The 24,291-nt window shown below is 37.6% G+C and overlaps 2 protein-coding genes across 8 annotated transcripts in view; both read right to left on the bottom strand.

Annotated features, from left to right (window-relative positions):
- LOC131330017 (probable sugar phosphate/phosphate translocator At1g06470) overlaps positions 1-12,731 on the bottom strand; it is a 44,175-nt gene extending 31,444 nt beyond the window's left edge. For 4 of the 5 annotated variants that reach the window (XR_009200931.1, XM_058363476.1, XM_058363473.1 and 1 more), the window contains exons 1-8: positions 12,469-12,731; positions 9,950-10,513; positions 9,665-9,834; positions 7,133-7,218; positions 6,882-6,931; positions 5,650-5,717; positions 4,140-4,240; positions 3,949-3,961 (exon numbers count right to left, since the gene is read on the bottom strand). Coding sequence is in view for 4 of the 5 variants with exons in the window: in XM_058363476.1 (XP_058219459.1) it covers positions 3,949-3,961; positions 4,140-4,240; positions 5,650-5,717; positions 6,882-6,931; positions 7,133-7,218; positions 9,665-9,834; positions 9,950-10,407 (946 nt within the window). In the remaining variant the exon portion in view is untranslated. Of the gene's footprint in view, positions 1-3,948; positions 3,962-4,139; positions 4,241-5,649; positions 5,718-6,881; positions 6,932-7,132; positions 7,219-9,664; positions 9,835-9,949; positions 10,514-12,130; positions 12,195-12,468 lie in introns of all 5 variants that reach the window. The other variant, XM_058363474.1, reaches the window with a different exon arrangement.
- Positions 12,732-16,045: 3,314 nt separating this feature from the next.
- Positions 16,046-20,428, bottom strand: LOC131330019 (heat stress transcription factor A-4b-like). 3 transcript variants are annotated; one of them, XM_058363478.1, is made up of 3 exons: positions 20,042-20,428; positions 19,397-19,672; positions 16,046-17,323 (listed from the first exon to the last, which is right to left on the bottom strand). In XM_058363478.1, the coding sequence occupies exons 2-3, from the start codon at positions 19,610-19,612 to the stop codon at positions 16,262-16,264; spliced, it is 1,278 nt and encodes a 425-aa protein (XP_058219461.1). In that variant the 5' UTR covers positions 19,613-19,672; positions 20,042-20,428; the 3' UTR covers positions 16,046-16,261. The 3 variants fall into 3 exon arrangements, with proteins under 3 accessions (XP_058219461.1, XP_058219463.1, XP_058219462.1); XM_058363480.1 differs by having other exon boundaries at positions 19,397-19,646; positions 20,042-20,330; XM_058363479.1 differs by having other exon boundaries at positions 19,397-19,662; positions 20,042-20,329.
- Between the last annotated feature and the right edge of the window lie 3,863 nt (positions 20,429-24,291).

Below are 24,291 nucleotides of genomic sequence, written 5' to 3'. Positions count from 1 at the left end.
CCAATGGTTCTCCCATGCATGTTGCTTCTATTGGCTCCATTCTATCTTCTACTGCACCTTCACTATCTATTCCTAATGTCTTTTATGTTCCTCAGTTGTCTTTGAGCCTACTTTCAATCAGCCAATTATCCGACTCTGGTTTTGATGTTGTTTTCTCTTCCTCTGGTTGTGTTGTGCAGGATCGGGATTCCAAGAAGCAGATTGGGGCAGGCCGTAGAGTTGGTGATCTCTATCTTTTGGAGCACTTGCATCTCCCAATAAAACCTTCTTCCACTGCTGCGTCATCTTTTTGTTTAGTTCATAAGTCATCTCCATTTTATCTTTGGCATTCTAGATTAGGACATTTGTCTAGTGAACGTCTAAAACTTTTAGTTAAGTCAGGTCATTTGGGTCATATTTTAGTCAGTAATATTTCAGAATGCAGTGGTTGTAAGTTTGCAAAAATGTCAGCTTTACCTTTTAATAAAAGTACCTCTGTTTCTACTTCGCCTTTTCAGCTTGTTCACACTGATTTATGGAGCCCTTCTCCGGTTGCTACTAAAGGTGGTTTTGTCTATTATGTCTCTTTTGTGGATGATTTTAGTCGGTATACTTGGGTTTACTTAATGACACACAAATCTGAGTTCTTTACGATTTATAAGACTTTTCATGCCATGGTTCAAAATCAGTTTTCTACATCGGTTAAAATTCTTCGGTCTGACTTGGGTGGGGAATATTCACTTTCAGAGTTTCATAAATTCCTAGATTCGCTTGGGACTATCCACCAATCGTCTTGCACTGACACTCCTGCCCAAAATGGTAGAGCTGAAAGAAAACATCGTCACCTTCTTAATACTGCTCGGTCTCTACTCCTATCTTCCTCCGTCCCGTCCTGTTACTGGGGAGAAGCTGTTCTCACTGCAGCCTATCTCCTGAATCGGATGCCCACCCCTCTTCTTTCTGGTAGCTCTCCTTATGAGCGGCTTTATGGTCAGGTTCCTAATTACTCTCTTCTTCGAGTGTTTGGTTCTACCTGTTTTGTTCTCCTCCCCAAGAAAGACCACACTAAGCTCAGCACCCGCTGTGTCTTAGGTGTGTTTTTAGGGTATGGCATTAATCAAAAAGGGTATCGGTGCTATGATCCTGTGACCAAAAAGCTTTATGTTTCAAGGCACGTTGTCTTCTTAGAGCGTCTTCCCTATTTTACTCTTCCACCTCGCCCTGCTCCAGTAGCCAAAGAAGACTTGATCCATATTGGCCCATTTCCTATGGATCTGGATGTGCCTCCCGAAGAGTACACCTCCACTCTTCAGGTATCTGATATTTCTACAGCCGCCTCAGTATCACCTCGTCGTGCTCCTATCACCCAGGTCTACACCCGTCGTCCAACTTCTACAGCTGCTCCCCAATCTGCCTCTGCGGATCCTGATCCGCCTGCCCGCCGGTATCCCGTCCGCGACAATCGTCAACCACCGGTAAAATATGGCTTTACTAATACTTGTTTCTCATCCTCTTATCAATCATTCCTTTCCCGCATTCACACTTATTTTGAGCCTAGGTCCTATAAAGAAGCTTGCAATGATCCCAATTGGATGGATGCCATGCAAGCTGAACTTACTGCTCTTGCTCACAATCAAACTTGGGAGTTGGTTTCACTTCCGGATGGTAAGAATCTAATCGGTTGCAAATGGGTCTACAAGGTTAAGACTCATTCTGATGGTTCTTTAGAACGGTATAAAACCCGCTTAGTTGCTAAAGGGTTTTCTCAGGAGTATGGGATTGATTATGAGGAAACTTTTGCCCCCGTTGCCAAAATGACCACTGTTCGCACCTTGATCTCAGTGGCCGCAGTGCACCAGTGGCCTCTTTCTCAGTTGGATGTAAAGAATGCTTTTCTCAATGGCAATCTCTCTGAAGAGGTTTATATGCGGCCTCCTCCTGGCTTCTCTCATCCTTCCGGTATGGTTTGTCGCTTGCGTCGTGCTCTCTATGGCTTGAAACAGTCCCCTCGCGCTTGGTATTCACGCTTCCAGGATGTTGTTCTTCAGATTGGCTTCACGCCCAGCATGCATGACTCTGCTCTATTTCTCCGTCGCACCTCTCATGGCCTGGTACTTCTCTTACTTTATGTTGATGACATGATCATCACTGGTTCTGATTCTACTGCTATTGCTGAAGTCAAAAGTCATCTCTTCCGTGAGTTCGAAATGAAAGACTTGGGCCCGCTACGTTTTTTTCTTGGTATTGAAGTTGCTTCCTCTCCTCAGGGGTATCTTTTGGGACAGTCCAAGTATGTTACTGATATTCTTCACCGTGCTCGTCTCACGGATACGAAGACTGTTGATACTCCCCTTGAACTCCATGCCAAGTTCTCTGCCTCTGATGGTGTCCCCCTCGAGGATCCTACGGAATATCGCGAATTGGTGGGCTGCTTAGTTTATCTTACTGTTACTCGGCCAGATATTTCTTATGCAGTTCACATTGTTAGTCAGTTTGTCTCTGCCCCTCGGACTACGCATTGGGCTGCCCTCTTACGTATTCTCCGTTATCTTCGTGGTACCCTTCATCAGTGCCTTCTGATTTCTTCTACATCAAGCTGAACCCTCCATGCTTATGCTGATGCTGACTGGGCAGGTGATGTCAATGACCGCAAATCTACCTCTGGCCTCTGTGTTTTTCTAGGCGATTCTCTTATCTCTTGGAAAAGCAAAAAGCAATCTGTTGTTGCTCGCTCCACCGCGGAAGCTGAATATCGTGCCATGGCCCATGCTACCTCTGAAATCGTCTGGCTTCGCTGGCTTATTTCCGATATGGGGGTCTCTGTTACTACTCCTACGCCTCTTTACTGCGACAATAAGAGTGCTATTCAGCTTGCCCACAACTCGGTCTTCCATGAGCGCACGAAGCACATTGAGATTGATTGTCATTTCATACGTCAGCATCTTCAGTCTGGCACCATTGCTTTACCCTTCGTCTCCTCCACATTGCAGCTGGCTGATTTCTTCACGAAGACCCATACCGCTGCTCGTTTCCGCTTTCTCCTTGACAAACTCTCGATGCTCTCTGCCCTCGCACCTTGAGTTTGAGGGGGGGGTGTGAATATATATTCTGTATCTAGAATATATATTCTGTATCTTCTTGTAATATGCTATTTTAGGACATGTATCGTAATCAAATCATAGCATAATCATAGGGTAATCATATCGTAATCATATCATAGCGTAATCATAGGGTAATCATATCGTAATCACAGGGTAATCATATCGTAATCAAATCTTGTAATCTTCCTTTCTTAGGCATAGCTTTACTCTATTTAAAGATGTACTCACCTCATTGTAATTCATTCAGAAATAATATCAGTATTTTCCGTCTCTGTTTCTCTGTTTTCTATCATCCACTTCTTAACATTTAATACTACATCATCAAGTGCATTTTGAAAGATTTCTTCTTTCCAATGATGGGGTGGGACTTTTCACAGCAAAGCCATTTTCCCTCTAAAAGTGGTGCTTCAATGTCGCACTGTCAAAACCCCACCATTCTTTCATTGGATTCCATATGAAATCTGGTATTTGTTACTAAGGCATCTCATCTATACCAGCTTCAGCCTTACTGAGAGGTTCCTTAAACCACACGAAGTTCATTTCCTCTTGTTATATAATAGTGCACATTCACTACAAAATCAAATATTTTCAAGGAAAACATTGACTTTACCACTAAGGTGTTGATATTTCCTTAGATAAACGGAACAATAACAAGGATATGTGGCATATAACCAAGGAGACAGTGACTCTAGAAAGCGTCAACAAGAAGCAGGGCTTTGGGTATGGTTATACAAAAAAGATTCTACCATGAGGATTGACTGCACAATGGGGAAATTTTATCATACAGACCTGGACATGAGGATTTATATTTAACCACCCGCGGAAATGCTAAATTTCCATTAAAAAGTAACTTCAAGAAAATGCTTACCATATACTTCTTTCTTTACGCCCGTTTTGTTATAGCACGTCCAACAGAACAAATTCCCCGGTAACATGCCAGCAGACAACATAAAGTAAGTGCATTTATGAAGCATGCAACAAGAAACGAAGAACGAAACCGAAGAAAAAAAAACTGAACATGCAAACAGTATGCAAAATACAAAGAGAGACAAGCCATACCTGAAGAAGGATTTGAGTCATGGTCCAACGAAAGCCAGACATAACAGCAGCAAGCATAACGAAAACGAATCCCCAGAACTCAAATTCGGTCTCCTTTACAACTGTGATGCACACAGAAGTACGTAAGGACCGATAACCACCGCCGCAATAGTATAGGATAGAACAGAAATGAAGTTGATATGTTCTTAACAACTGCGAGTTGGTTGCTACCTTGCTATTGATTTTCCTTTTCAAATGGGTGAAACAGAATACATTGCCATAAGTTTGATTAAAGACAATTAGATCATTTTTTTGTTTGAAGAAGGTTTATGTGAAACAACTGTTACATGCAATGATAGCATCGCCAGATGGTTTTGTTACATTTATACGTCACTTACTTAGGTACCACCCCGTTGCAATACAAGAGACTAACTGCCACAACATAAGCAAAAGGAAAGGATATTGCAACCAAGAAATTCAGACTGACCCAATTGTCCTAGACATGAAAGCAAGACCAGCATAGTGATGATATTACTATTATAAACGATTCCTCTCAATGTTCTCAAAGTTGCTGGGCACTAGTCAGGTAGTCGGCCACCTTCAAGCAATTAATAGGATTAATCGGTGCATATTAATTAAAAATCAGCGATTATTCGTTATTCGAACTTAACTGAATAGGCCCCGCCAGTGATTAATCGGATCACCGATTAATTCCTTGTTTTAGAACATTGATTCCTCTAATTCGCTTCTGTCCCTAATGCACTAATCAATGACCAACTTGATTTGGCCTGATGGAGGGGTAATCCATCTCTAAACACTAGTTCAAAGGCAACCTAGAATCACACTTACCCTTCTACCCTCAAGCAATTAACGAGAAGGTAATATCTGGAAATTGGAAATCCCTTTCTCATGCACCATTTGGTCCATGTCATGTATTATCGATGTTGTGGGTTGTCTTGAATCCACACAGACTACAATAATAACCCACTAGGTCTGACCTGATTTCTTATTGGTAGCTTTTTTGGTCGATTTCGTATGTAGGGTTCTCATATACATCTTTTCTTTGAGGGTGAGGGTCAAGGGTCTGATGTGAATTGTGAGAGCTGCGGCTACTGCTCGCCCATCGCATACTCCACTTTCATAGTGAAATTCCTCCCATATCAACATAGGCTTTAAGCCAAACCACGTAAATCATTTGTGCCCATGCATGATTTTTCATCCATCAGAAGTGATAGCTCCGCTTAATATGCAAGAAGAAAGGTGATACCATACTACTTGTATATACATTAAACAAAATGGGCAGGAGCCCACTACACTGCATCCTATCAGCTTAGGATTCCCAAAATAAAAAACAAGGAAATGCAAGAAAGCTTTCATTGACCAACTATTACCATCAAAACTGACTTGCAACAAAAGTAGTACAAGATTATCGTAGCCAGTGTCTTTTGAAGAGAATATGTGAAGCAAAAAGAAGAAACACTCTGAAGAAATTTCTAGAGTAGCAAGTTATGCAAATGATGAAGCTACACACCTGTGAACAGTATTCCAATGGATATGACAAAGATGATGCCCAAAAGTTTAAAGCTTGGCGATTCCAACCTGCCACAGAAACATTCCAATTAAAAAAACCAAAAGACCCAATAAATCCCAGCAGCCATAAAACAAGTTAAAAAGCAAGTAAGTAGCCATACTCTGGTCAAGGGATGATCAAATAATATAATCTTGAAGAATCACAGCGCATACTTTATTGATTGCAGAAATAAAGTACCAAAAAAGAACACCTGATTTTAATCAAATGACAAAGACATGTAACACCCGGTGACCTTAATTTGGATACACCTGATGAAACACACGATTTGGAATAAGCGGCGATCAAACATTGCTATCACAGCTCAGGTTGGGGAAATCTTATTTTCAATTCTATACATTTGCATATATTCCCCTTTCCGTACTTGCATATGTTACTCTTGGCTCTTGGGCACTCTGCTTCTCCCAGCGCATCGGATACTACCCATCTCCATCTGCAACATCTCGCATGCGAGGGAGGGTATTGGAGAGCTTACTATGTATTGTTTGAACCTGTCCTAATAACTTAGCCTTTCAGGATAAGTGGTGACAGCAACACAAATAAACCTTCAGGATAGTTTTGCACACTAAGAGCTGGAAACTGAAAATGTTGGGGGTTCAAACAAATAAACCTTCAGGATAGTTTTGCATGCTAAGAGCTGGAAACTGAAAATTTTGGGGGCTCCCCTATTAGAGTGTTAGATAATGCAAAGCAACTACTATTTCAAAATTTGAAGGCAGTTTCAACTTCAAATAAAGACAGAAGCTTTTCACTTGGAGTTTCAATTAAATTTCAGTTGCATCTAGAATAAGTGCAAATAATTAAATTAAATTCATCAGAATGCGGCTCACATGAAGCCCTCAACCAATCATGCAGCCGTTCGACCAAAGATGGAATCAGATTAATCTGGGAGCAGAAGCAATATGAATCTTGAACAATTATCATTAATGCTTGATCGTATACAATTAGCAGCTTCAACTTTCTTTAAAACTTAGAAAAAATATGCTATTCACAGTCTTTATGAAAAGTATCCCAACCACAAACTAAAGGGTTCCATAAAAAATTCCAGGAAATAGATGAGTTAATTCAGGAAGTCAAAGGTCCATTAGTTATAAACTTATATACCAAAACGTTCAACTAAGGAACATCTACAGAAAGATAAGCAATATAAAATGGGTATTTTTACAACGTTTTACCTAAAAGCAAAAGCAAATAGAAGGAGAAATATAGGAGAAGCTGATTTGCACTGCAAAAACAGAGGAAAAGTTTGAAGTCAGGAGTACAGTAAGATGATGATAGAAAACATAAATAGGACTTTCCCTTTAGAACTTGACATTAACTAATGAGCGCGGTGGAGCGAGGCAACAGAAATAATGAGAAAAGGATCCACATGGGTATGTTATCACTAGATGCAACAAGAATTAAAAGGAAGACCAACATCACCAACCATAGTGGCAAATGTAACGGAGATGAAAACAAGGGAGGCATTGCTTAAGTTGATATCCAGTGCTGTCCCCAGGGCGGTTGGTACAACTGTGAAAGGCAAAGTCCATCTGTAGCATTAGTTATTTGAGTAGTTAATAGATAGGCAGCAGAATATCAAACCCAAAAGATTAAACAGACGAAGGTTAAAAATTCTAGGGGATGAGAATGGGAATGCGCAACATCAGAGATTAGGAGGCATAAAAGAACGATCATTCAGATATGAAATGAAGAATGTAAAGTAGACAGGATATAATCTGCCAAAGAGTAATGACTAATGCAGACTAATGCAGTCAGGGGCCAATTCAGGTAATCCACAATATTTCTCTGTTGGCAAATTAAACCAACCGTCATGAATTTCAAACAATAATGTAACCATTTAGGACCACTCCTGAATACATTCCAGATTCGTGATGATACAATCACCTTAAATGACTGGTTAGCAGACAAGAAACGACTTTCACATTACCAGAACCTCCTGCACACTTCAAGTATCATATACACAAACGATCAGTAGCCGGAACACACTTTTTTTACACTAGATAGAAAATTGCATATTGCTTGCAAGTCACAACATAAATAAAATTCTATATAAATAGATAAATATTTACCGGAAATCTACAACAGTTAAGCAGAATATATGTTCCATATTACAAAAGAAAAAATCAAGAAAACAGTCCTTAAAAATGTGTTTGAAAAAGAGTTAAATTGCTTGGAACACTGCCTCATCATAATAACAAAAATCCTAAGAACAGACTCATCACTTAAAAATACTAGCTCACGACAATAGGATATATTCTTTGATTCTGAAGGACAAGAAACTAAAAATACATTTTATTCCTGCTTATGGAGCTATTTGGTTCCTTCCTTTAAACATTTTTGGATTCTCCTAAAATACATTCTGCACGTATCTCTCAAACAGTCCTACCATACTCAAAACACAATTTGACCATAATCCAAAAAGTCAAAAAGGCAAAAATCTGAAAATGAAAAGCCAAAAAGTAGGCTCCCAAACACCTCCTATATATGCACATAGGAAATTATCAATTCTTGCATGAAGACCAATTAAGTGAAAGTATCCGCAAAAAAATCCTATGTATTCTCAAACACCACTCTAAACCAGTGAACATCCAAATACAACAAAAATCACCACAGTTCAACAACTTATCAAAAACATAATTAACAATTGAAGATGTATTTCACCTCCATTCACTGAAACTAAGACCCAATGACCAATGCGATTGAAAATTTGTAACATATGATATGGTCCACAATGACATAAACATAGAAGATTCGTATTTCGTGAAGCATTGGGACAACTCCTGAAGTAAAATTTATTAAGCAAATCGAAGAGCCGCAAGATGTTTAAACTTATAGAGACATACGATCATATTAAAGATTTGGAAAGCAGTGGGACAAGTCCTCCAATTAAATCCATTAACAAAGCCGAAGAGCCATTGGGTATTTAAACTTATAGTAAAACAGTTCTTAAACCTGACATAACATCATCGAAGCTAAAGCCACAAATGCTAGTCAAACCTAAGCCTCTGTTCTAAATGGCGGCCGCCGAGGCCGCCTAGGCGCTTGGAGGTACCCTGCCGCCACGCCAATACCCCTTGGCGTTTGATTTGGCGCCCAGGGAGGTTTGGCGGTGTTTGGCGGCCGCCTAGGCGGGCTTGGCGGTCTTGGCGGCCGCCTTGGCGGCCATGGCGGTCTCGGCGATTTGGCGCCCAGGGAGGTTTGGCGGCCGCCTAGGCGGCCTTGGCGGCATCATCAACGTCTTTGGAGGCCTTTGGCGGCCTAAAATGTATAGTATTAAACTAATGTAGATCAAGTTTTGGAAGGGTATGGAGGAGAAGAGTTATAGAAAGGAGATGAACTTTTAACTTGGCATTAGGGATCTCCGACCTCGTTTATTTCTACTTATTGTCTTATTCAACTTATTTGCTAGTTGCTACTACTTAATTTCATTTGGGTTTGTACATTAAACTTTGCATTATGGTTATGTAGAACTTTGAACTTGTATTATGGATACATAGAATATAGTTTGATTGGATAATGGTTTGTTAAAAAAAAAAAAAAAAACGCCGAATTGCTTGGCGCCGCCTAGGCGGCTTGGCGCTTGGAGGTGGGTCTCCGCCCTACTAGCGCCAAGCACCATTTAGAACATTGACCTAAGCATAGTTGTTAAGGCATGAGGCTAGGCTGAACTATTGAAATTCTCTTCGTAAAGCCATATGATCAGACCACTGGCCTTGGTTGGCTATTGTGGAATAGTTACATATCTAGATTATTAAAGCCATTAAACTTCAATACTTCTTCGGTAGAGTGCATGTAAAGTGGCTAAGGCACCTCATATACTCTGGCTATCCACAAAGTCAGTCAGAAACAACGACCAAATTTTTCTAAATTTCCTCAACATGGGCAGAAAACCTGTGCCTGCACCCGATTCGAAAAAGTAGAAGCAAAGTACAGGACATCAAAGCCATAGAGTTACCTCTTAGAAAGTAATCCTTCCACGACATAGATACAGTGGGCTTAAATCTTTGAGACCAGAACCATGTTATGGCATTTGATAAAAGAGCTTGCATAGTAAAGTGGACTGTATTCATCAATAAAGGAGCTGGGAACTTTCCTAAATCATCTCCTAGTAAATTTTTATTGTACCTGGCCAAAAAGAACCATATTTAGAACACCAAACAAGCTTCAAGCAGTGAAAAGCCAGAGTTCGATGACTCAAGTACAGAATGTAATTAATAATGTGAGTCGAGGAGAAACTTACAGGGTCAAGGACGTGCTGAAAAAATACCAGACAAGTATGAAAGACAATGTCTTCAGCACATCAACGGCAGAAATCAAGCTGTTACTTTTTGACTTCGATGGTGCATTGTCATCCATAGAATTGAAGTCATTATTTCCAAGGCTTGAGAGCGTTTGCTCTTTCCCCGGTCCAATTTCAATATCAAAGGGCACAGACTTTCCATTTCCATTCATCTGCATCTCGCCGCTTAAACGCTCCTTTCCTAACCCAACATGATGTACCAAAGGCAATTCGAAGTGGAAGTCTTCTACAATTTGATCCGCAGTATCTAGACAACCATCTGCACTGGTCACCCCATCTTTGTCACACCAGCCTGAGAATGAAGGCGCCCTAGGAATACCTGACCCTTGACTTCCTCTCTCACCAAACTTATGGCCCGTGATATTAACCTTTTCTGTATCAGAATCACTCTCAACCATCTCATTGCCTATATGATAACAGAGCCATCTACAGTCCGACACTCCGTACCCACCCAATTGTCCGCAGCTTTACTTCAGACTAACTTCAGTTTCTTCCGGTACAAACCTAAGTTGTGTCATACAAAAAGAAAAGGCATATTATTCTTACAAGATCTTACAGTGTCCAACTTGAATAAGTCTCAAAGCAAATCAAAGCTTGTGCAGACAAAAATAAATGTACTAATCCAGAGGTCTCAAACGAAGCGGTGCATCTACCGTACGCAAAAATTGGATTTGGTTTACCATAAGAAGAATAAAAATTTGAGCCATTCCACAATTTACTTCAAGTGCTCCACAATCACTACAAGTGTCTTCATCTGTATATAGTGGCAAGTGTTGCACAATTTTTTGCTAGTGCTCCCATGTACACTGGCAAGTATCTCACGCAGAGGTGGCTCTACAGCCAGGGATGAATGGTCACTTGAACACCCTTATAATTTTTAATTTTTAATTTTTAATTTTGTAAGAATACATGTAGTAACTTTGGTTTAGTTATTTTTTTAACGCCCAATCATCACAGTCTTGAACACCTAGCCCAAAAACAAAAATAATTGAATACTGAGCCAGAACCCAATTACAACCCATCAATCCAGGTAATTCGTATTTGAACACCTAACACATTACCTCAAATAAAGCTCACAATCATAATGAAAGAAATGTGGAAAAAAAAAAAAAGAGAGAGAGAGAAAGAATTAATATATTGTGTAAGTGTTATGCTCTGCGTTCTCTCCCAATGTCTATTGTGGATGGTCTAAATTTGTTATTTTCTTATTCATAACAATAACTTTTTTTTGTTTGGTTAGCTTATAAAATTCGGGACAAAGCTTAAAAAAATTCAACTACATTGCAAAACCTCATTAACTTGAACAATATTGCTTCGAATTCAGGACTACAATAGAAAATCACATCATCTCATCCTAAAAATAGCATACATTTAAAGAGGTCAGCCCCAACCTATTCTCCACAATTTCTTTCAAAGGGGTATTAGTAGATTAAGACGTCGGTTTAACGTTGGCACAACATATGAGAACTCATCTAGGACAAATTAAAATCTTACTCCCTCCATTCTCAAATCCACCACGCAATACAAGAACTTTAGAAAAAAAAGATCACAATTATATGTATCTTTATTCTTTAAGTTCTCATTTGGTAGTAGTCTAGTAGATAATTTTTTCAGAACAGATTTTAAGTATTTTTTACTGCACTATTTATACTAATATATGAGATTTCTACATATATTGATGGTCATAGATCAGCTAGTAGAGTTGAGGTAATTTATGAATACCCTGCTACAAATTCCTAGAGCCACCAATGATCTCACGGTGTATGGTAAGTAAAAATGTTGCAAAACCACTTCACCTAACTTCACGTTTCATTAAAACATCCATCACGTGTCCCAAGTTTTAGGAAACCAATGGTCAGATTTCATCTCAACTTGATCTGTAACCACTTTTATGTATGGCACCTCAAAATCATGGTTGTGACCTTAGTCACATAATCCTTCGGTAGGGCCTCCCGTCAAGCTTTCAAGCTTCGATCGCTCTCTCGAATCTTAGTAATTTGAGATGTTTTTGAAAGACCTTTCATGCTAGCCCACCCACATTATGTGACTTAAGTTGTGACCACTAAAAAAATCCGAAACTAAACCACGAAATCAAAAAGGGAAAATGTCGTCGTTAAGTACACGAATCCAATTATTTCAGCAACTGAAATGGGACCTGCGATTGCCACCAGTTCCATCAAAACAGCTGGAATTACGCCATTCAAACACATACAAGAGTTAAACGAACGAAATTACAACCAAATATTGAAAGAAGGATCTATGGCCACTGACAGATCTCGTAATCCGTTTGTTTTCAAAAAAAATAAAAAATTCAACCAAAATGTAAGAGGATTCCAGCCGAGACAATCCAAATCAGAGCTCAATAAGAACGACCAGCGGCGCGCACGATCATAAATGAAATCGCAATTCCCAAATAAAACAACCAAGTCGGAGGGAGAGAGAAACGGAGCGAGACTGACCTGGATCCGAAGAGATTGATGGCCCGTTTGGTCGAGGAGAGAGAGATCTGATCTGGTTTTGGCGGGGGGAGAAGATTGGGAATCGGGAAGTGTTTGGTGTTGGGTACTCGTACGGTGGTTTAGATGTGAATGTCGCCTCGAGGATGAGTTGGTGCGTTGCTTTTGGTATTTGAAATGAAGACTGTTACGTATTTTTGATTGAAAACGAAGCAAAGCGAGAGAGAGAGAGGGAGATTTGCGATTTTCTAACAGAGGCGCAACACCGGAGGGTGAGTCCGTACTTGGTTACGAAAGCATAGAAAGGCTGTCCCGAATTTTTTGTGGGGCCAGATCCCACAGCCGTTTATTAGTTTTAAGGAAAATTATAAAATTAGTCTAGTGGCTGATTATTGTGATTGTGTGAATGTGTATTAAAAGGTATAAAAAGTACACAGAAATGCGTATTTTTTTTGTCTTATAGTGTGTTTATCGCCATCCTATTGGGCTAACAATAGCAATACCGGTTTAACGTTTTAAAAGTATTTTTCCAGCAAAAAGTAAAAATTGATATTTACACTCTTTTTTTTCTTTCAGTTTTACCTTATTTATTTATTTTTTAGTATTAAAAATGTATATAATTGTTTGCTAAAAAATAAAAAGAGAGAGAGAGTAAATAGTAAAAAAAGAAAGTATGAATTTCAATTTCCTTGTAAAAAATACTGTACATCGATTTTCTTTTTTCCGCCGCTATTGGCAACCCATAATTTACTTCATAAAACCCACTTTCTTCATACAATCTTTTTTTTTTTTTTATCCGTTCCTACAATCCATTAATATTTATTTGGAGCTTGGTCCATACCAATTAAAGGTGATCTGTACATATACCTGTATGATGAGTAAAACTTCTGATATGTATTATGGATCTAGAATTTGTTTGGCAGTTTGATCATGATCAGGGATTGACTCAGAAATCTATATTAGTGTGGCACACAAATTAGTAAACTTAATTTATATGCGTATAATTCCTTAATTAATACATATTTCGTTGGGAAATAACAAAATGGTGATCATATGTATGTAATTCCATCTTATAATTATCAGAAAGGGGTGTACTCGCACAAAAAATGGTGTAAAATTATGGCACTTTATGAAATAGATCAGACAAATATTCTCAAAAAGAAATCTAAATTAATTTTATTGGAATGATAGCATAAATTTACTGAATACAATTTAAATATTTAAAAATACTACATTAGTATTATAATTTTACGACATCAATTGGGGGCATGTGCCCCCGCGGGACCCCATGTGAGTCTGTTCTGGGAATCATCTCTAGTTCCTTAAATGTATTGCAAAGTACAATTTAGGTTATTTGTGAGCTCTTTTTTAGCCCACTTTCACTGTGAAAACTCGTCTAGAGCATCATATCAAACATACATTGCACAGATATCGATTCATGCATTTCAAAACACATCTATTTTGAAGGAAAAATTTTAGCACTGAGTCGTGGTACATTGATCTCATTTTTCTTATGTTCCAAAACCATATCAATTGGACAATTGATATTCAATCAATGTAATTTTTAGCATAATTGGTCTTCTAAATGCGTTCTAAAATATGTACCATTCGGATCATTGAGGTGGACTCCAAAGGAGCTCACAAACATGTTAAACTGGACCTTCTAATACATTTGAAGGACCGGAAAAAGGCCAAGGCTTGTATGCAGTCCATGTTTAAATTGTAGAGGTGCGATTGGAGTGTTTGCAACCATCGGATGGTGTTTTTAATGGTCGAGATTTTAAAAAAACTTTTCTGGAGAAAAGTAAAGTTAAACTTTCCCCAGAAAAGTTTTTTAAAAATTGAACGGTTGAATACAAAGATGAATGGCTATGATATAACTACATAGGTTCTCTGCAGTTGGACCGCGGATAAGCAAGTCCGGAAAAAGGTTTCAACTCCTATGTTTTGTCTCAAAAGCTGTACAAATTTCTCTCTAAATGATTTTCAAGTAGACCATGGATCATGTACTGCTCTTCAGCTCAAAGTTGAGTACTTTCAAAAGCTGTGTGGTTTTAGGGTTTCCTTTTGGTGCAAAATGAGGACGATGTCTTTCTTGCTTTACCTCCTCTCTTTTTTTCCGAACTTCTTCGCTATGGAGGCCTTTTGAGGGAAAAAGGGAACTCAACGAGACCATGAAGCATGCCATATCCTCTTACTTCACAAAATCCCCGTCCAATTACCGGGAAAGATTCGTAGAACTAACAAACTGCTCCTGTTTGACACTGGAAAACAAATGCTATGCATCCCAAAAGTCTCATTGAGCAAGCAGGGCTTTCACTTGCAACAAAGATGGGAGAGGAAGAACCATAGCAGTTAACTAGCCTATTCAGTCTGAAGTGGAATCCCATAGATTGGTGTGGAACCCGGTCGGGACCTCTATTGACATCCTATCTGAAAATAACCAATCATGCCCAAGTACATGACTGTTAAGGGGCGGAAAACAAGATACTATTTGTATCACGGGGAAGTACAAGACTGTTTTCTGCGGTCACAAATCGCCTACAGTCAACAATAAATGTCATTTTCGCAAAATAGAGTTTCCCGTAAAGCAAAACAAAATCAACACATCAAACTATAACTAATGAAACAAACCCCTGACCTTGTAGCATTTCCAGAAAACCCGAGAAAAGGCATATACAGGGCCCTGCTATCAAATCGAAAACAAACACCGATAACAATAAGCAGCAAAAGAAGGAGAATTTACAAATTTGTTAGAAGTGGAGAGGAACCCTCAAATTTGACAGTTTACGCCAACATGTATACTACATAACCATCATCACTTGCAAGATCAGAAACTGATGGGCAAATATCAGCTGGCACACCCCGGCTGAACTCCATATTTTTTTGTCACCAACTAATTTATCTCTAGCTTATGTTGATACATTATACTGTACCACCTTAGCTTCCCCATTCCAAGAACGCACACTACATATTACAGCTATTGATTACTTCACTCGTCACCCTCATTAACGTGATGGGTTAATACTGAGCTACATAAACAGGAGTTCACCACGATTGCGTAATATCTCACGTGGCACAACTTACCCTCAATTTACGAAAGAGAAAAACACTATACACGAAGGCTTTGTTAGACAGTTGAGTTGGACGGTAGAGCAACCAAAATTCTAGGTTCTAAGAGACTTTACCGCCTCCATCCAAACTGTGCAAACAACAAAGAGTCAAAGAGCATGCAGACCGGAGCTCCCTCCCACGAATTTCTAGTCAATGCACAACCGAAGTTCGACTAATTAGGAAATGGGAAGCAATGTTAACTAAGCTGATTCAATAAAAGATCATGGTATATGCATTTTAAAACTTTAAAAATGTAAACCAGGATGAAATCCCAGCAGTTGCCAAATTCCAAGTATATTTGGAAGCAAAAATGAAACCCCTATACTGTTTAGAACTCCTAAGATGTGAATCATATAATCTATTCGTGAGTTTTAAACGTATTTCCACCGGAAATGATATTGCAGCTGTCGCCATAATAAAAACAGAGAACAAAAGACAAAATCGTAGATAAGTACTTCAAAAAGCATAGCAGAACAATCCAAAATTGCAAGGAAATCATATGAACGGAATTCCCATAACAACAGATATTGTACAAACACAAAATCTAGCAAACAAAGGAAACACTGAAACATCAAACTCAAAGTGTGGACTATCTACAGATATATGACCTAAGCACTCGTACCTCAAGTTATCATACACCATCCATCAGGATATAAATGCGGAGTAAAATGCAGAACCCATATCAAATACTTTCAGCTGGAGTGAGATGTCCCATCTGTTCAGTAAGGTTATCTACGTTATTCATATTCCACAAAAACTTATGGCTATCCGGCTTATTCTCGCTCTTTTTCCCATTAATATCTCTTCTTTCAGACTGAACTTCCTGTGTGTGAGAGGTCCCAGGAGTCTCCGTCAGAAACTGTTCCCAGAAAACATCATTAGCCCCGGTTGCCACAGCTGCAGGTGTTACAGCTGGCTTTGAATTTACGTCAATGGCCAAAGGTTTGGGCCTCACGTCCACATGGAGGGCAATAGACGATGTAGCGGGGGCTTCGAAATGGGTAGAAGACCCAGCCAAATCAGGAGAAGAATGAACATCCCTTGAATCAGGGGATGATGGATTCAGTGAAAACGATGACGGGTCAGCGTTCACATCAGAATCTCTAGAAGACTCCTGCATCTCCGTTATAGTGACGGATGAAGGCAGTGGAAGCAAACCAATTTCATTCATTTCCTCACTTGGAATTTGATCAACTCCTTGTAGAAAATTTTCCCAGAAAAGTAATGACGATTCCAACTTCTCAATAAAATCCGAGTTCAGTACCGGGAATGTAGCATCTGGGTTGTCCCCAAGGGAAGTCAAGATCTGATTTTCTTCCATGTTGGCTTCAGCATATAAGCGATTGGATATTAAAACCCTTCTCTTTTTGTTATGATTTTCTGACAGTTGAATGTGACTGAAGCCAAACCTAGGTTCCTGCAATTCTTGCGCCAAGAACACTATCATTTGCCTTTGCTTTTGTTCTATAGCCTTCAGACGCTCTCCGAATGATCGTAACTGGTATTCATATTCCTGTTTATGTGACTCAAGCTCCAACTGAAGTAAGCTCTTATCACGTCTCAGCCTATCAATTTCCTCCTCAAACTCTTGCCTTTCCGCATCAGTTAATGGAACAGAAGAATTTTGTGCAGAATGACTATGGATTGGCTTGCGACGGTGAATATTCTTTAGAAGATGTCTCTGTCCTCTGATAAATTCATCATTTCCAAACTCCCACTGATCAGGATCAATCTTCCTAAAACCCTAGATAAAAGAAGAGTTCTCAGCAAAAAACAGATACCAAACCCCAATTTACAAGATTAAACAAAAAATGAACAAAGATTGACTCATTGTACCATCTTACTACAATATAGGGAGATGGACATGCACCAATGTTTACCTACTATCAGCCAAACCTAATCACCATTTAGTTTATTTTAGCTTTTGTACTCTTATAGTCTTATATCCAAGCTCATATGCCTAACTGGCCAAGTAATTCTACAACTGGAAACTTCCTCCTATCTTCTCGTAAGTCGTACCCATACCAGCTGGAGGAGAATGCAATAACTTGATGATTATAGGATTTAAAATGATAGAGGATGGTCCTGGTATCTTCCAAAAAGTAGGAGCCACCGATACACTCCGGAATTCATGGCAGCCACTGATGTTTTTGTGCTAATTCCCACTTCCCAAAACAGTAGCGTAATTGTTTGTCTGTACCCACATGTTGTAATGAACCAAGTCTTTAGAGTTATGAAGGTGTCGATGAGTCATTTACCATCAACGGACCAAACCTAGTACAAATGTATATAGATGCCGATAAAAAAAATGTATATAGACGCTGTTTCTTGGTTTTCCATCTAAACCATCACTCACCACACAGGCTACACCCATTAGGCAAAAGGGACATACTCATACACAATTTCAGGAGCAAACCATAGAAGGTAGAAACAAAGAGGTAAATGGTTTTAAATTTCTTTTTCTCATTCTATATTTACTTCAATTGTTCACTGTCAACGAATTGTCCAAGTGACTAAATGATATAAGATTACATGGGCTGTATCTATAATTAGGTGGATGCTAATCAAAGCCCTTTAAGTATGTCCAATGTAGGAGTTTCATAAAGTTGAACTGGAAGAGGCAACGCTCGCAACACTCTTTGCGAAAATAAACATAGAAAGAACTTTCATGAGATGCAAAATCCTTAATGTTCTACTTAACATCGAGGTAGATATGAACTCCCTCTTTATAAATGCAGCAGTATCAAAGTTGCAACAACCTTTAGCCCTATTTTATCATCTTTCAACAAGGAGAACCTTAATCTGCTACAAATGTGGATGCATAAACGTGCACATCAACTTTCACTCTTATGTGAAGATGTTGGTGAAAAATGCACGGTGGCTAAAAATCACGTCTACAACAGAACCCTAACCAAAGCCAATAGGGGGCGTAACATGACATGTCATTTGATGTCCTAGGAAGTAGCCAGTAGGAATGTTCTTTCGTGATTAGATCCTGCTGGATTTTGTGTTCTATTTGTTGCTATATATTCTAAACTGTGAGGACAATATGAAGGTATGCAAATGTTGGGACTTTGCTTTTTCTTGTTAGTTTGCTATAATGATGTTAGTATTGTCATCAAACAAACTTACCTTCATAATTGTGATTTTGGATACTTACTGCTGAAATTAGCACGTGTAAAGACGGTTCTGGCCCCCTGGAACTAGTAAATGGAAGAAGGAAATGCCCCAAGGGAAAGGGGTTATCGTTTCTCACTTAGGCCCCGTTCAGTTGCCAGGAAAGGATGGGAAAATCAACTTTCCCATGATTTTTGCAGTGTTCAGTTGGCAGGAAAGTAGTAGGAAACATGTTTTTAAGTTTTCCTGCAAGAATTACTTTCCTGCAAAAGTGATCCTGCAAAAAACACAGGATTTTGCGTCGCGGAAAAAGGAAAATGAGTGAACACTCACAAAATTTTTCCGAAAGTTTCTTTTTCCTGACAAATGAACAACTAAACCTTAATTATTCTTGCAAAATTCTTTTGTCAAATGAACACTCACAGGAAAATAATTTTCTTTTTCTTTTACTTCACTTTTTCTGGGAACCAATTTCCCACACAACTTTCTCGACAACTGAACGGAGCCTTAATGTTTATAGTTCTTTTCTAGTTTTTTTCTCTTCCATTCATCATACATTCTTCACTTGATCAAAAATTTCTCAGCAAGCTAATGGAGCTAGGATACTGCGTTACAAGTTTCACGAAATTACCCAGAATAATTGAACCATAGAAAATAGAAAGAACTTAAAACAGAGTTAAAATAATACCGATGCACTTACATATGTATTGAGCTGCCTGACAAAACTGGAGAAATTATTGTGCTTGAAGTACTTCGGAAGCAAATCTCTAGCAAACTCGGGCGGATTCCAAACAATGAAGCTATGGCCACTCTGACTCCATGAAACAATGGAGTTTGTCACCAGGTCATCCACCATCTCGTAAGTCTTCGTGAGAAAAGGTGGTGGCGCATTAGAACCACCTTGAGATCCATCCATCACTGAATCCTACTAACTTCTCAGCCTCCAAAATCTAAAATCCCCACTAACTGAAACTCCCTATAAAAAGAAATTAATACCCACAAATTCAACTAGTTGCAGACCTCCAAATGCCCCGGATTAAACCGAACCCAATTTGTCCATTACGCTTAACGTATAAACCCTAAGTACAACAAAAACCCCTAAAATGAAGTTTAAACCTAAATGGGTCTAGGATTCACAGTTAACAAACACAGCATGCTATCAATTTCTCAAACAATTCCATAATCCAATCAAAACCCAAATTGAACATCATTGATTATTACCAAATCTAAGTCAAAACCCACAATTGAAATCCCAAAGAGAAGTGTTTCAGAAAAAAAATCAGTAATCAAGCTAACAGGAGCGAACTATATTGCACGAACGACAATACAGGAATTAGTATATCACCTCATGAAGCCCGCCTATAAATACAAAGAACCGAACACTAACCACCTTTTAGTCGATTACGGGATCAAATCCAACAATTTTCAAAGGAAACCGTGTCTTCTAGAAAGCTTCTAGAAAGAAAAAAGTGGTGATTGTAACGGAGAGAGAAGATGGGAGAATTGTGGGGTTTTTTTCAATACGTTTCGCAGCGGAGAGAGAGAGAAGGGAGAAGGAAGAAGGAAGGAGAGGGGGGTTTGACTCTGTTTACCAGGCGAAGATTCGGGCTTCTGAGTCGAGATAAAGGGACCGTCTAGTCTGATTTCCGAAACGGATTGTTTTTGGCTTCTATTTCTATTTCTATTGTGGAATTTGTTGAGGGTTGGGTGGTTTCGAGAAGACGCGGTCATGGAATTGTCCTTGGAAGGAGGGACATGGAGAGAGAAAGGATTGAGATTTCGAGGAGAAATTTTTCGGTGTCGAGTGGATATATCTCACGTGGTGTCTGTTCGGTATTTCTGAGCCGTTCGATATACTTTTGAACGACTCAGATTAAAACATTCTCTTTCCTCTCACCCCTCCTCTTTCTCTCTCCAAATTCGAGCCTTCCAAAAGTATATTGGACGGCTCGGATGTGCCGAGAGGACACCACATGGTACCCACCCACTACTGAAAAATTTCTCGATTTTGAGAGAAATGAATTGATTTCTACACTTCTTTTTTTGATAATCACAATTTTTTTTTATTTTAGTGTTGAAAGTGTGTTTTTTTTTACTAAAAGACAAAAAATGAAGTATAGATATCAAAAAATAGAGTATAGAAATTAATTTCCATTTGAGAATTGAGACTTTAGATTCTATAAATTATTTTGGCGCTCCACCCCGTACATTAGCGCTTCACTTTTAAAGTGAAATTTATGTACAAAATAGAGCCCTTGTGTGTAAAAGTAGATCGCCAAAATCAATTGGGATCATACAGCCTAGAGCTAAAGACAAACTTAAATAGGGATCTCATAGCCTAGAGGTCCACCGACACTTTTTTTACTTTTAGAAAAAAGTGAACATTTCGTTCTTATTCAATTTATTTTGCTTGTTACAGTAGTTTATTTGACTTTTTTTTGGCTTAGATGTGGTTATTTTTTAAAATATTTTGGTAAAAATAAAAAAATTATATATTTCTGATTCGTCTCAACGAGACGAATTAATAATTCATAAAAGTTTGCGCAAAATTAACAAATACAAAAAAAAATTGAATAATAACAAAATGTGCACTTTTTCTAAAACTTATTTTGTTATTTTTTACTTTTTGTTTATCTTTTCGTCATAATTTTTGGGGTTAATTGTTTGTCTTGACAAGACAAATCGGAACGGTATAAAAATATCGATTGATGTTGAAAAAATTCAAATAAGACGACATTTTAGACAAATAAGATCACTGTTTGATACTTTTTTCGTCTTGAGTGAACTTCTTTTTGTTTTCGGTCATAATTTTGTATTTTTTAGACTCTTCTCATTGGATGGACGATTACTCCAAAAAATATCACTCGAATCTAACTAAAATTAAAAAAAAACGAGCAAAACACACAAAACGAAGAAAATAATTAAAGTTTAAAAGAATGAGGCCTAAGTCTCCCTTCTAGTGGGTTTGAATTACATTGTTTCCATCCAGAAATATAAAAAATCCAACAATATCCTTATTAAAAGAAAATACATCCTTCTATAAAACCTAATCCAACACATGTACCCTAAATTAACTTAACTTAAAGTCCTATATGCAAGATTTTTTTTTGTTATTCTTTGCCAATGTTTTTTTTTAAGCATCATAAAGAAGGAAAGAGATTCTAATTTCTTTGTGTTTATATGCCTACAAATACATGTGGCTTAAAAAATATTCAATTTTTTTTGAAACTTCAAAAACTTCAAAAATATTTATAAATGCATATTTAAAAGCAATGTATGTGTGTTTAATTTATGTATAAAACTCTTTTAAGAAATTGTCATTAGGGACATTAATGTCTTTTAAATTAAATTTGGAAGGGCATTCATGTCCAATCATCATTTTACGGGAGTAAAATAGGTAACAAAATAGGTCTAGTTGGTGTTAGGGACATTAATGTCTTTTAAATTAAATTTGGAAGGGCATTGATGTCCAATCATCATTTTACGGGAGTAAAATAGGTAACAAAATAGGTCTAGTTGGTGATGTCAGCGATTTCCGTTACTTAGAGCATCTCCAATCTACCTTTATTCTTTCAAAATAGAAGATGGATGTGACACATTAAATGGAGGTTTTATAATTCATTCCCTTTTTTCTTCACTTGTTGTATTTTTTGGAAAAATCTTTGAGGGACCTATCGTACTTTTAGAGTTTGGAGAGATTTTGTATTCCAAATTTCTTTTTTTTAGAGGACCAAACTCTAAAAAGGACGGTGGGTTCCTTAAAGTTTCTCCCAAAAAGTACAAAAAATGAAAAAAAAAAAAAAGTAATAAATTACAAAATCTCCCTTCAATATGTCACATCCATGCTCTATTTTGGAGGAATAGAGATGGATTGGAGATGCCCTTAGCATCTCAAACTCATCTTTAAAACTCCAAAATAGAGAATGAATGTGACATATTGGAGGAAAATTTTGTAATTTATTCCCACATTTTGCACTTTATGAGAGAATCTAGTAGAGACTCATCGTACTTTTAAGAGATTTTGTCTAGAAAAATGAGAATAAAGTCACCATATTTGGAGAACCAAAAACAATTTAGAGACCTAAACATCTAATAGTATTGGTCTCCTGGCGATATGAGGAATCTGCAACCAACAACTAAAGTAGAGAGAGGTCAATGCAATTCTAAAAATATGATACAAATGAGGCTTGTGGACATGTCTATATCAAATTCTCAATTCAAGATTATGAGGTTTCACTACAAGAAAAATGAAAATTGGTGGTGAAAAAGTGGTAACAAAATTTATGAATTACGCTTTGTCACTAAATATTTTTTTGGGACATAACTCTTTACTAAAAACTCTGATTGAGATAATTCAAATTGGATTTGAACAATAACTTAATTGTCTACAACTTTCATGTTTATCAAAATTACTAATTTTAATGTTTAAAAGTTCAAAATTACATTCGAAATATATTTTTATGTTAAACATATATGTTATATAATAGATATTTTAAATATTTATTGAAAATTGTGTGTGGCGTAGTTGGTCGGAGCTTGTGCGAAAAACTCAAGGGACTCGGGTTCGAAATCTAGTAGGAGCAAGAAAGAAGGATTTTTTTCTCATATGAAAACGCTTTTGCAACGAAAAATTTCGTCGATCACCTATGTGACCCATCGGTGATGAATTTTTTCGTTGTCAAAAAACACAATAAGCGAGGAAAAAAAATTTGTCACCAATTATTCACTTTTTGGTGACAAAATATTTCGTTATCAAAAGGCACTATAGATGACAAAAAATAGATTTCGTCACCAGGTAAGAATCCTCGACAACTTTTAGTGGACAAATTTTTTTTCATCACCTATATTATTTGTGACGAAAAATATGCAATTTGCGACGATTTTCATTCGTCACCCAATGTAATTTTTCTTGTAGTGTTTTTGAGAAAATTAGAAAAATTGTCAAATCGGTCTAAGCCAGACCTAAGCAGCTCTATTTCTTCTATTTTTTAAGGTCACTGAGGGTACTTAAAAATCTAACAATCGGCAATTTTAATTTGGTTATTCATTATATACTTTAGAACCGAATCTAGTGATTTAAGCAATGTACATAGAATTTCCTTATTTTTATTTCCAAAAAGACAAATCATAATAATCAGTCTCACTGAAGTATTGCCTAGATGTTAGGCCCATTTTGGAAAAATAAGCAAAATGGCTTGTTTTTTTTTTTCCTTTTGCTTTTATTCAAAAAAAAAATTCACATTTGTTAGCTTTTCATTAAACTTTTGTGGATTATTTATTTGTCACGACGAGATGAATCGGAAAAGTAAACAATTTTGAGTGGAACTCATAATTTTTTGAGTAAAAATTAGTTTTTCGATTTTTGAGTAAATTGTTTCTTGAGCGGAACTCATTTTTTTGAGTAAAAATTATGGCTTATTTTGGTCTTTTTTACAATTTTTCTCATCAAGATGAATCAATAATCCACAAATATTTGATACAAAATTTGAATAAAGATAAAAAAATAATTAAGCTATGTTTGACTTATTTTGCCAAAATAGGCCTTAGCTTCTTTTTTTCATAACTCAGGGTGCATGTTGGGACCAACTTATGTGC

The sequence above is a fragment of the Rhododendron vialii genome, chromosome 6a, assembly GCF_030253575.1.
Source record: "Rhododendron vialii isolate Sample 1 chromosome 6a, ASM3025357v1".
In the NCBI taxonomy this organism is placed as follows: domain Eukaryota; kingdom Viridiplantae; phylum Streptophyta; class Magnoliopsida; order Ericales; family Ericaceae; genus Rhododendron; species Rhododendron vialii.
This window is presented reverse-complemented; position numbering and strand designations above follow the sequence as displayed.